The sequence below is a fragment of the Adelges cooleyi genome, unplaced genomic scaffold (assembly GCF_023614345.1).
Source record: "Adelges cooleyi isolate 19-005CV unplaced genomic scaffold, UGA_ACOO_1.1 ACOO_flye_CR_arks_rails_tigmint_CR_PRNA_574, whole genome shotgun sequence".
NCBI lineage: Eukaryota > Metazoa > Arthropoda > Insecta > Hemiptera > Adelgidae > Adelges > Adelges cooleyi.
Genome location: NW_026096268.1, coordinates 3,144,361 through 3,157,220, shown reverse-complemented (window position 1 = coordinate 3,157,220; position 12,860 = coordinate 3,144,361). Strand labels below are relative to the sequence as shown.

Sequence of the window (12,860 nt, the reverse complement as noted above, 5' to 3'; positions counted from 1 at the left end):
AGAGATGAAAAAAAAATACCAAAATAGATATCTCTTTCCGAGTTTACAAATTTTAACTTATCGTGTAATTTAGTAAAAAATTGCCTATACGATGCGCCTTAATGAATTCTAGTGTAGAGGCTCTTTAAGGGTTTTCCGCATGCCAACGGAAATCACGTGGTATATGTTGATTTTTATAATTATTTATCGAGTTATTAAACAGAAAATCTTGAATTTTAAAGTTGTAAAAAAATGTTCTATCTCCACACTATACGGGGTTCAAACGACATTAAAGAGCAATTATTTCGATATTATTTATAACACGTTTATTACCCGCTTGGTAATTATGTAAAACCGCGATTGGTTTTTTTCTGGTTGCTTATTAAGTTTTTGTTACATAACAACAACATTAGTTTTAAACATCAAAACAATATCACATTATTAAGGTATATCCTTAATATTTTTCTCGTGTCTGTGTAATTTCGTGTAATATAGTAAATACTAAGCGTCCAGTTTATAATAAATACCAAATACCACACTCAACCGGCCAACCGCCTACGACGGAGATAATTACGACCAAAAAAAAAAAACTAAATAAATAAAAAACAAAAATCCGTATAATATGGCCTGTCTAACCGGTTCGAGTGAGTGTTTGACGTCGAGTAGGTATATATAACACAATAAAAAATATATATATATATATATATATTTACAAAAACCATAATAACGGTAACTACCACTTCAGCTGCCTTTCCTTCCAACACTGCTTGGCACGGTCAGACGTTTACACTTGAGGTACACGTTTGTTGTGGAATATTATTAAACGTGTCTCGAACAAAATAACAACATACTTTCACAGCGTCGCGCGAAACGAAATTCAGTCCAAGTCTCCTCGGCCAGAAAACAACAGTATAATTTGACGACCAGAGCAAAACTCGAGCACCCGATAGGGAAACTGGACGGCGAGAAACACAGGAAATTCCTTAGGAAGTCCTATACAATCTTAGGTATCCGAGTAGGATCTTAGGTTTCGGTCACGAGTTCAAGGCCGACGACGATTATTTTGCACTACCTGGTTGGCCTTGTGTTTCCGAAACAACAGAATTTTCGACATTATACAGATTTTTTTTTTTTTTTGGCAGCCTACTCTCGAAAATCCAGTCAGGCGTAACAAGGGTTATAATAATTACTTGCAATCACTACAAGCTACTTATTTAGTAAATTTGAATTTCACCCAACTGAAATAAAGGTAATAAAAACAGCCAGCACTAGAATTACACGTTTAAAGTCCATTAACGAGCAATAACAAGTCGTGTGCAAAAAATAAACCATGTATCGTCAATTAGTTGACTTGGTAATAATTTTTTACGCTAACGTGGCGGGTTCTAAAACCGTATTGGAAAGGACACGTTCTACATCGCCTCTGGGCGTCATTAATAAACCAAGTGGAAGTAGTTATTCATTTTTTTTGAGAACGAAATGTTACCTATCTACCAGTGCAACGAGTAAATTTCTTCCCATTTGACGACAACACAAGAAATTAAAAACCATAATAATAACAATTCACTACTATATACCATTCGGATTAATTTTTTTTAGCTTTGATGTACTAATATTGGTGTACACTGTACTTTATTTGAATTTATTGTTTATGGTATAGCTATTTGACTGTTTAATATCTTTTATTCTAAAATCACTCACAACCCTGTAAACACACATCTATAATAGTCCATCCTATATTAAAGTCTAGATACAACTAAAAATATCTCTTCATTTAATATAAATTACTGTTATGAACAACATCCAGAGATTACTCAATCACTTCCAACATATAAACGTCGTAGTTTATAATTGATTAGGAAATTACAGTTATTAAACTACTCCGAGATTACAGATTATTATACCAGTACAATCATTATTTATTTGTTTCTCCTAACAATTCGTAATTATCATTAAATATAATTGTTTTTTTAATTTTAAGGAAACAATATTTATGTGTAAGGTTCTAAATGAAGATCAACGCAGATTTGATTCACGCAACAAAAGATAATACAATATATTTATGAGGAAAAAAAAGAATTAAAAAAAAACCAACATTAATAATCACAATTTTTTAAAATAATAATTAACTAATATTGTATTTCTGTCCCATTACCTAGTTGAAAGCCTTAAAACTAATTATATAATAATAAAAATATTAATTAATAATAGTTAAAAAGCAATTGTATTGGTAATTTAACATAACATTTGTCTAAAAATAATATTCATTTAATAAATTTAATACCAAAAAAAAAGCCTTAAGGTAAAAAGAAGACTACCTTAACCAAACAAAATGCAAATGGAATCCAGATGTCGTACTACCACCAGCGAGTAGCGAATACCTCATGACTAGTGGAACTGTAGCAACCTATCATAAAGAACTCTTGTTGCGCTAACCAATTTAATATTTTCATTTAATAAGACTCCTCATCACTCGAAACAAGAATTACTCGCTCTGCTTCTCGCCTGCTTTTCACAGCCGATGTCGGCAGCTCATTAATCCATTCAGATGGAGCAGAGCGCTTTTCAGCTTTTGTCCAACTGTCGTCAGATTCGGGCACATAGTAATCTTCCATAGTTGTCCTCGAATAATCATGATCTTTCTTGGACGACAAGCGCTTGAAATCTAAAAGCTCTCCAAGTTCGGCCATTATGGGATCACGTTGTCCATCAGCCGATGAACCGTTAGCTACCAAAGCCAACATTTCTTTTAAGTCGGTACTTAATGGAGTACCCGATTTAGAGAAAAGCAGATTTCTTGAACGCCCTAAAAATATACAATTTATTGTTGTATCCAATGTTGTTTAAATCTTTTAAGTAATGACACATACCTGAAACGGCTGAACTCGTTTCTTGTCCTTCTATGGACAACAGGTCTTTTTCGTCGGACACAGAAGACCTCAAATTAGGCGCAGCGATTAAAGCTAGAGACATCATCAACACGAGCAGACAAGTGGCGGGCTGCGCCGTGGTACCGCCTGGAGCAATGACATTTTGTAGACGTTTGAGTGCAGCCTTTAAGCGTTCGTTTTCAGTCTGCAGAGCGCGCACATTTTTCATCAACTGGCTGTTTTCATCAGAGCATTGCTTAACTCTGAATTCATATTTATGTTAAATAATTGTTTTCGAAAAAAAAAAATAATTCTATAAAATTGAATTGGATATATTATTCTCACCTTTCTTCAAGACCGTCGACATACTCTTTCTTTCGTTTCCTTGAGTCTTGTGCTGATATTTTATTACGTATCTTCCGACGAATGCGCTTTAAATCTCTTTCTTCGTGTTTAGTCAGCGGATAATGTGACGGTAATTTCACTCCTTCTTTTTCCATTAATTTTCTCTCTTCATCTAAAATCAAAATATAATGTACTTATTTTTCAAAATAAATGTTTAATAAATGTATCAACTTATGAAATGCAAATATATGCATACTCATTAAACCTACACACGTGAACAAGGCTTAATGTGAAGCGTAACCATTCATTTTATCCTTTAATCAATCGGGTATTAAACTATGCTTTTTTAGTATAACAAAGTTATAGAATACTTGGAATAGTTTCAGGATATCAAAAGAAAGAAAAAATAACCAGTTCAGTTTAGAGTTGATTTAGTTTTTCTGTTATAACTTATTTTATAATAGAATCATTTTTTATGACTAAATAGATCAACAATCTTATGACCTGATACATTCATATTAAATCCTAGTATAGTAACTCATTTATGTTTCCTACAAATTGGGGGTAAAAATATGTACAAGAGAACTAACGTGAGCACATTTTAAAATACATTATTTATTTACTTGTTAAATGAAGTCGCGGATACATCGAATCTGACTCGTCACTTGTACAGTCCGACACCACAGCTTTATTTTGTTTTAGTATGGGCATAGGTTTTGAAACCATCGTACCATTATTTCTTACAAATATTCTTCTTCCTCCATGATTTATGGTCTGCAAACGTTTAAACGCTTCAGCATTTATCGTTTTACCATTCTGGTTAACTACCTATTGAACACATGGTTATTAATAATATACAACAAAATTTATACTAGCTAGATTTTATATCCCTTACTTTAATGGTTTTTACATTTGATAAGTTTATTGGTATAAAAACTGGTTTTGATAAATGCTTGGATATAGCAATAGGTCCTTTGGACGGTTTTGGAGAAATCACTACCGTATGTGGAGTAGTTTTCACCAACTGAGGTTGGTGAATAATTCTATGTGTTTCTTGCACGCTTTCGGTGTCGTCGTTGCTATCGTCTTCGTCGACATCGATTATTTCTTCTTTAACAAACGAATCGTACACAAAATCTAATTTGTTATTATCTGTACTACTCGCTTTGGATGTTTCTGGTGTTGGAATGAATGGCAGATTATCCACAGATGATAGGCCTAATACATAATTACATTTATCAAATAATATTTCTTAAAAAAACGCAATTTTTTTAGGAAATATGGTTGATAAAAAAAAGCTATGAGTAACTGTAATTTTTTTAGCTCTTGTATGAAGTGCGTCTTTTAATTACATTAAGTAGTATAGTTAGGTGAAATCTCCAAATTAATAAATATTATAAACTTCTATAAGGTAGTACTTGAGCCCATATAAATTACAAATTTAACAATATTGGCTTAACATTTTAGAGTTTATCTATTTTTCCTTGTGCTTATTTATAAAAGAGAAGCAAATCAACTTTTATGTCTTCAAATGCTGTAGAAGAATTTCAATCTAGATTCATACTAAATAAAAAGAACCAAACATCTGGCAAACTGAAGTGAATTATGGTGGGCACCATTAAGTGGCCACTTGACCGACGATTTCATTCAATATGTTTACAAGCCAAGAGAGTGATGAATAAAGCACATGTATTTATTTTATTTAGCGTACCGCTGTCAGAGCACGAGCTACTCTCGGCATTGTCGTAGGTGGGCGTGGTAGCCGCGCTAGACATAAAGTCGTCGTTGTTGGACAAGAATTCAAAAGGTGTAGCGTCGTCTTCCATTTTCAGTAAAGAGTTGAGAAAATTATCGTTTTCCAGGTCCCAGTTAAGTTTCTGTACACAGAAAACAACAATTAAAAAAGTGCCACTTTAATACCGCAAACGGTTATCGGCACCGCAAGTCCTTGCCGGGTCATACGCTAACGTAGTAATAGACAACGGGTACTTACAGCGTCCGCGTCTGTGGCGGCTGAACTTTTTTCGAAATCGTCCAGCGCCGTCGAGTCGTTGAGCAGCATGTCGACGATGCTCAGTTGACACTTGGTGTCCACCGACATGATGGTGCCGGCGTTCGAAACGTTTCCGGTTGGCGATTAAAAATCAATCGATTGTCGGCTTTTGAATTTTGGCAAACAATCACATTTTATTAACTGTAGGTCGAACGTAAACACAGCCCGAAAGCACCAAGACAAATCGGCGAACCGTAACTGCGTAAAGCGAATGTAAGTGACGTATACAAAAATTATTGGGAAAAAAAAAAAAAAAATACAGCGTGAAACCGACGGACCGGCAACACTCGCACTACTGCCGCCTATGGGCGATAGCCTGTGTACGAGTTTACGTACATAGTGTAGACTGTATAGTGAAGTTTGTTTACCTGGCGGCCGATCGGAGGTCGTTCATTGGTTACCAAAAAAAGGGATGGGCCGCCGCCGCGCACAGTGTTGCCACAACGCGCACGCCGCATTACCGGACGCGTTAAACGATTTCCGTTAAATTCGATTTGTTCGGCAGTAATCGTTATTATTACTATCATTATTAACAAAATTAAAATAACTCAAAGTATTGCAACAGATAATTAACGCAATACCTATTTTTCTGCTATCGTTTATCGTGCTCGCGGAATAAAACGCAAACGTTTTTATTCATCGAAACAGCAACTTGCTTATAAGGTCATGGAGTAATAATTTCTCTATGGTATAAGTGTATACATTATAATAATATGTAGCCCGTTACCGGCTGTATGGATGTATACAGGATGATCAATTTTATGTAAGACGTAATTAGATACAGTTAATTTTTCTAAATTATTATTAATCGGCTATGTTTAGCTTCGATGTGAACCGGTAGTAGTTACATACCTAGATATTTTTAAATGTTGTTATTATTATTTTAAATCAAATTGTATACAAACCGTAGTTGAATCAAATGATTCTTCGATAATAGACTATATTATTATGTAGTTAAAATGACAGTAAAATTAGTAGTTTTGAATAATTTTACGGTACTCGTAAATTGATTATTTATTAGCATTTAAGCAGAAACGGCTTTTCCCGTTGTAAAATTATGTAAAAAATATTATACAGTAACAATTTAAAACTGTTTATATTCACCATGGCCAATATACTTCTATTAGAATTTAGATTATAATTAGATTAATGCAGGGTTGCATAAAGAATAAATTAATAAATTTAAAGGACCAGTCACGGGCCACTAAATTATGTTTAAGGAACCACTAAACATCTATTGGTTCATTAAACGTTTATGCATAAGTCGATTAGAGCCCTGAAAAAAACCTATAATGTAAATGGGATAAGGTGGGGCGGTTGAAAATCAATGTAAAAGAGCGAGCCTTACATTTTTCAAAGTTTTAATTAAAAATATTAAATTTAAATTAAATAATTGTAACCACGTGATGATATACATTTTTTAATGGTTTTATATAAATTTGATCAGTTACGCTCATTCAATTGCAGTTACTCCGTTTCGTCCAATTATACTTACATGTATAGGAACATGGACATTTTTTTTAAATAAAAAAATTTTAATTGCAATTATTTTTAAAAAGAATCAGCATTTTGGGAGTTTAATCGACCACTTGGTATAGATATGGATCAATTAAAAAAATCTATATACTGTATTGATGTATTTATTATTATCACGGTTTACGAATTGACCTAATAATAATGATATTATTATTGCGCTGAGCCAGCATAACCATTATGCGCACCTGTATGTATAAAATAAGGTATACCTGCTATAAATGTGTTCCCATTATAATATTATTGTTGTTGGTGTATATCGGACATTTTATAATATATAATAGGGCGTGTGATGCCGATAAGTATTATAGTCGCGTAGTCAGTTTTAATCTGGTTTTAATAGATATTATACGGTCATTATTCATTAAACAGCTATAATATATCTATTTATGTATAATACTTGAATAATATACTTGTAAGGTAATACCAAGTATAATAAAATGAATAATCTATCCTGGCACTAAAGTCTAAAAGTACAAAATATGTCTTAATAATGCAACAATAGCAATACAAATAGGTAGGTAGGTACAACTAATATAATATTATATTTAAATATAATTTCTGATAATTAATAAATATAAACACACCCTGTTTTTTAGAAAATTCTTTAATGTACATATCACGTATAAGAAGACATCTTACTGTGGCTTTGCTACCCACACCCCCTCCCTCAATTTAAAATGGATATTTTGTTAATAAAAAAAAACAGTAACAAAATAGTTGTAATAAGGGAGGAAAGTGAGAGATATTAAAAACTCATTTTTCCGAATTATCATATTTCTTACCGTGGTCACCACCACCACAGCATCACATCATTTAGATCATCACAGCTAAGTGACTTAGATCCAGGCAGACATTCTTCTTTAGCTGTCGATAGAAAGCCGTTAGAAAAACGGACCAAGTTTGCCTTGAAGAACGATCGGATTTTGAAAATTAATTTTATTGTCTATACCAAAGTGAAAGACTTTGATCGACATTGGCCTACGATTTTCAACAATTTAATTTCTAAACATTGGTGACTAAAGGGTTTGAATATTACAAAATAGGTTTGTTGACCACAACTATTATTGTTATAATCTCTACACAGATTACTTGCACTGAATACCGATTAACCTACCCGTAATACAGTTAACACTATAGGTAAACCTAGATAATAATTAGATTTACATCTAATAATTTATGTTTTCCTCATTTAAGACACGTGCCACCGGCAATTAATGAAGATCATTAAACGTGTCCCAGGTCCTTATCTAATTGCGCATACTAACTGACCAATATATTAATTATTATTACCCCACAAATCACAATTGTATTAAAGTATACCGTATATTGTATACCAATTGTAGATAGATACAGTAGTCAATATCATAGACCTATTATAATAGGTCTATGGTCAGTACTTAGTATACATTAAAAAATATTTACAAAAGAAAATAAGTACTATTAGTACAGAAATACCTACCAAACCACTTAATAATGTCGATAAAGAATGTTAGGGTGTGGCGCATACTATACTTTTAGGTAGATATGTACCTTCCTTTTATAAAAACCTGCAAAAATATTATTATGTTATCATATTGCACTTATAGAAATATTATTTACAAACACACACAGGATGATCGCATGACTTAAAAGTGGTTTTTTTTTATTAAATAATTTGCAACAAATATAAAGTTTTTTTTTTCAAAATTGCAGTTTATGTTAAATATATTGATTATAACCCGTCAAAATTTGTAGGTGTAAGTTTATACCAACTATGTTACTTAAATGATAATTATTAGTACCATGTATAATATTATTATACTTTTTTATTATTTTAGATCAGTATTGGAGATTAATCTACTGAAAAATGTTGACTAGTCGAAACCCAGTGTTTACGCAGTTGTGAAAATGGTTGTTATTTAGAATCATGGACCTCCCATTCCTGATGCCTATAAGTTATGATTTAAAATTTGTATGCGTTTTTAATTCTATTAAAAATGATGGAAAGGTCCAAGGGGCAGAGGTATGATTTGCGATCATGGACAGCTACAGTAGAAGTTGGCCTTAACATAATTATCGTTGGCAATTAACCATTTTTAAACTTATTAATTACGTTTTAGCAGTAAGCACTATTGGCGTTTACAAAAATGTACCTATTGTATTTATATTGTCTTCATAATATCTGAAATAAGGTTATGTGAGGTCATTTTACCTTATTAAATAAGGCATGTATAAATGTAATTTTTCTAAAAAAATGCTTTTACAAAATGTCTATTTACCCATTTTGTTTGAATGAAAAAAATACAAATAGGTAATAAAAAAATGGAAAAAAACGTATGATTCAACATTTGTAGAGTTGGAGAAATTTGAATGTTTTAATATTTTCCGTTAATGTTTCAATTTAGTTAGTACTTAAGATATTAAGTAAAAGTTAACATACATTGAATAATCTACATTTCTAGTGTTGTCTTGTTAACACATTTAAATAAATAAAGACAAGAGGTAAATTAGTGTAAAATTTATAAATGATAAATTAATAGAAAATATTAAAACGGATAAAGCAATATCATTATTACAAATGATTGGAAGTTTTCTTATTTTTAGTAATATAAGCTATCAGTATGGTTTCAACATCTGTTTCCGCAACATGAACATTTCAAAAGCACATCGCGCTTACGTTATACTTTTTTTTTTATTGTTTATACGTTGTACTTATATTAGTAGGTTTGATTTGTTTGGTTGTATATATATTTAACGTATAAAAACATAACACATTCAAAATACAACATAAATAAATTGATTCTAGAAATATATTGGCATGCAACACCGTAAATGGTAAATTTTATTCAATTTTCAAAAATAGTTAGGTTTCTTGATCTAACCTTATCTAGTTTATAGATATATAGAATTAACGAGGAACAACTTTTGTAATATGGTAGGAGATTCCCTTAATGTTTTTCCGAAAAGTGCCACTTGTTACCTCGTCTTTCATAATTATTTCCTATCTCGCCTATACTACATAGGACAATGGTAGATTTGTTGTATGTAAAGGAGGATTATTATCATAGTAAGTTATATTAACGAATCATGTCACCGGTTCAACCAACAATCAACGGTCTTGGACTTTTTGCATTTTTTTACTTCCTGTGCAGTTAGGGAATAGGAGTGGAGTACCATTAAAGCATATAGTTGAGTCCTTTGTGAATTATATAGGGACTAACGACTTAAATCATTAGGTATCTTGTATCGAATTTTTAGATAAAAACTAGAATAGGTAGTTCAATGTTCCCAACTATTTTGATCCACTTCGACACTTTATGATTTGTATCATAAAATCTATACATCATTTTATATTTTTATTTTTCTCCCCTAACTCCTTTTATTATATTTTTCTGTTTTCCTTTTGTTGCTTTTTCCCCATGGTTCGTTTCAATTTAACCTTCTTGACATAGGACCTGATAGGGTCTACCGATTTGGTGTGAACTCGTTCTGTTGAAATTAAAAAAAACAAACATAAATTAAATAATTCGTTTATGACGTGGGTATTTAACAATTTCAAATTCTTATTTATAACCACGCTACCTAATATATTATTCAATTACTACTATGTTTATTATGCCTATGTTAAAGAATGATGAGTAGGTAGTTAGGTACTGACCTATATATTGAATGAAAATAATTTATTTATTTGTATATAATGATGGTCTACATTAAAAGTACCTAATTAAACGCTAAACTAGGTAGGTATAATATTCTGCTTAAGTATAGCTAATATATAGATATAGCGTAAGTCGTAACCCATACATGGCATATAATATGATATACCTATAAAATATACTTTATGTAGGCATTGCATTAAAGATATATTTGCAAAATTAAATATAAATTGTAACTATATAGGCCATGCGTCATTCGTGTAAAAACTAAAAATCATACTTCGTTACAAACGAATGTTATGGTAATGATAATCATTAGAGCTAACACCTACTTACTAATGGAAGAAATAAATTACACATGACTATTGACTAATGAAACGTCAGATGGGCAGTAAATATTACTATTAAAATAATTTTGTTAAAGGTCAACACTACTACTGTACCACGGATTATATGAAAAATGATTTCCAAAAAATGACTGTACCATGACCAGAAGCGACTACTCTACTGACTGCTATGATTTAAAAAATCAAGTCTATTATTTAGTTATCAACAGTATTATATACTCTTTATTTTTACATTTTTCTACAAAACTAAAATGAGTGAATAAGGACTGCACAAAAGTATTGCGCATCACTCGGAATTTACAATAATAGTATGTTCACTGTAAACATTCAACGCTACAAAAAAGCATATATTATGTAAACAAACAACAAAAAAAATTGATGAATTGACAAAACAAGTGTCATCTGTAATACATACACGATTAGTGATTACTCAGTATTCGTATACGCTTGCCACGAAATGATGCATATTATAATGTTTACAACGATAGGAATACAAATTTCTGGTATTTCAAAAGAAAATATTTTACAGATGACACGCTATTGCATTATTGCTACCGGTTTTATTATGTTATTTATTTTATTGGTTTAGGCTACTGCTCGATTTGCAGTTTACTTAACAACAACTTGATAACTAGGACAGTCTTTAGAAATTTGCTAGCGATTGATATATTAATAAGGAGTATTTATTTTTGCCTCGTAGGGTACAGGCGTAGAAATAAATTTGTCAAAATAATACTCGAGAAAACTACATTTTTTTTGGCAAGTTTTCTATTAGCACAATGTACTTAGAGGAATTTAAATCAGGTCCCTAATCTACATAATATATTACTCTTTATAGAATTATTTAAAAAAAAAATCAACTTTGTAGTTTAACAATGACTTACTTTACCTCTTAAGTCCAAACAAGTGACGGCTGGACAAACCAAATTCCTTCAAAGTCCACAATGTCCTATTATTCATTATAAACTATTTTAATTTCTTTTGAATGAAGTTCTTGTAACAAAAAAAAAAACAAATATTTTTAAACCCACTTGAAAAATTGTATTTTGGTTGACACAACTATCGCCAAACGTACTAATATATATTTTTTATAATAATCGTAGAACACATTGTGTGAGCTAATACTTTACACGGACAAGAAAGTTTATTGAGATGTCGTATTATACTAGAGCATTGAAAAAAAAAATCCAACATGTTTTTTTTCATTTTAATTATATTTAAAAAAATTGAAAATGATAAGTTTAAAACTAAACAATCAAAAAAATATATATATTGCCATAATAATAATTATAATAGAAAAAAAAAATAATAATGATAAATATTATATATTTTTTTTTTAAATTAAATAGTAGTAGTAAAATTATGTTTTACCTAAAAATTAGCTAAAAATGTACATATCACGAACATAACAATATTTTTCACAAAAATTTTTAAAAAAATTATTTTTTTTAATATAATATATTACATAAGTATTTTGTACATCAAAAGCGATTATTGTTTTTAAAAATTGTTTTTCATAGGATATTCAAATGCGTACAACTAATCAATGTAAAACTTGTTTGACAAACAAAATTGTTGTTTTAGTCAATTGCATATAATACAATAGTTGAAATTCTATATGTATAAAAAAAATATTATTTATCTAATTATTTTCTTCTTCTGCTTTCAGTTAACACAAAATGACATGCATATGCAACAATTCACGTTTAGAAATCCACCAAATTAAAAACGTGGGCTTGTGCATTGTACATAAGAAAACACAAATTTATGAAAATCCACCAATTAAGATAAAAAAAATTATGTTCACAAATAATCGCCAAATTGATAAAAATTAAATTAAAAACAAATCATACTTAAGTATATAATATACAGAATTTCTTTAAAATTGAGTATTATTTAGTAGCAACAGTCCAAAACAAGTTATTGACGACTATTACTCGAACAAATTAATATTTTAAAGAAAATTATCCAAAAACACAAGCGTTATAGTAGTATTAGATTGTATGGGAAGTTAACGGTATTTCTCACTCTTTACATATATGTATGTATATGTATTCCATACATAAGAGAACCAGAGAACGTAACTGTAAAAATA

The 12,860-nt window shown here is 30.6% G+C and overlaps 1 protein-coding gene across 1 annotated transcript; it reads right to left on the bottom strand.

Moving 5' to 3' along the window:
- Nucleotides 1–2,096: 2,096 nt before the first annotated feature.
- Nucleotides 2,097–5,522, bottom strand: LOC126843475 (cyclic AMP response element-binding protein A-like). Its single transcript, XM_050581031.1, has 7 exons — nt 5,188–5,522; nt 4,906–5,071; nt 4,090–4,412; nt 3,818–4,022; nt 3,195–3,366; nt 2,850–3,112; nt 2,097–2,785 (listed from the first exon to the last, which is right to left on the bottom strand). The coding sequence occupies exons 1-7, from the start codon at nt 5,293–5,295 to the stop codon at nt 2,433–2,435; spliced, it is 1,590 nt and encodes a 529-aa protein (XP_050436988.1). The 5' UTR covers nt 5,296–5,522; the 3' UTR covers nt 2,097–2,432.
- Nucleotides 5,523–12,860: the final 7,338 nt, after the last annotated feature.

What these genes read in the sequence shown, in the direction of transcription:
- LOC126843475 (XM_050581031.1), bottom strand. Translation starts at nt 5,295, where the DNA reads ATGTCGGTGGACACCAAGTGTCAACTGAGCATCGTCGACATGCTGCTC. An exon ending in GTCGACGGTCTTGAAGAAAG is followed by an intron (nt 3,113 to 3,194) that starts GTGAGAATAATA and finishes ATATGAATTCAG; the next exon opens with AGTTAAGCAATGCTCTGATG. An exon ending in AACGAGTTCAGCCGTTTCAG is followed by an intron (nt 2,786 to 2,849) that starts GTATGTGTCATT and finishes GTATATTTTTAG; the next exon opens with GGCGTTCAAGAAATCTGCTT.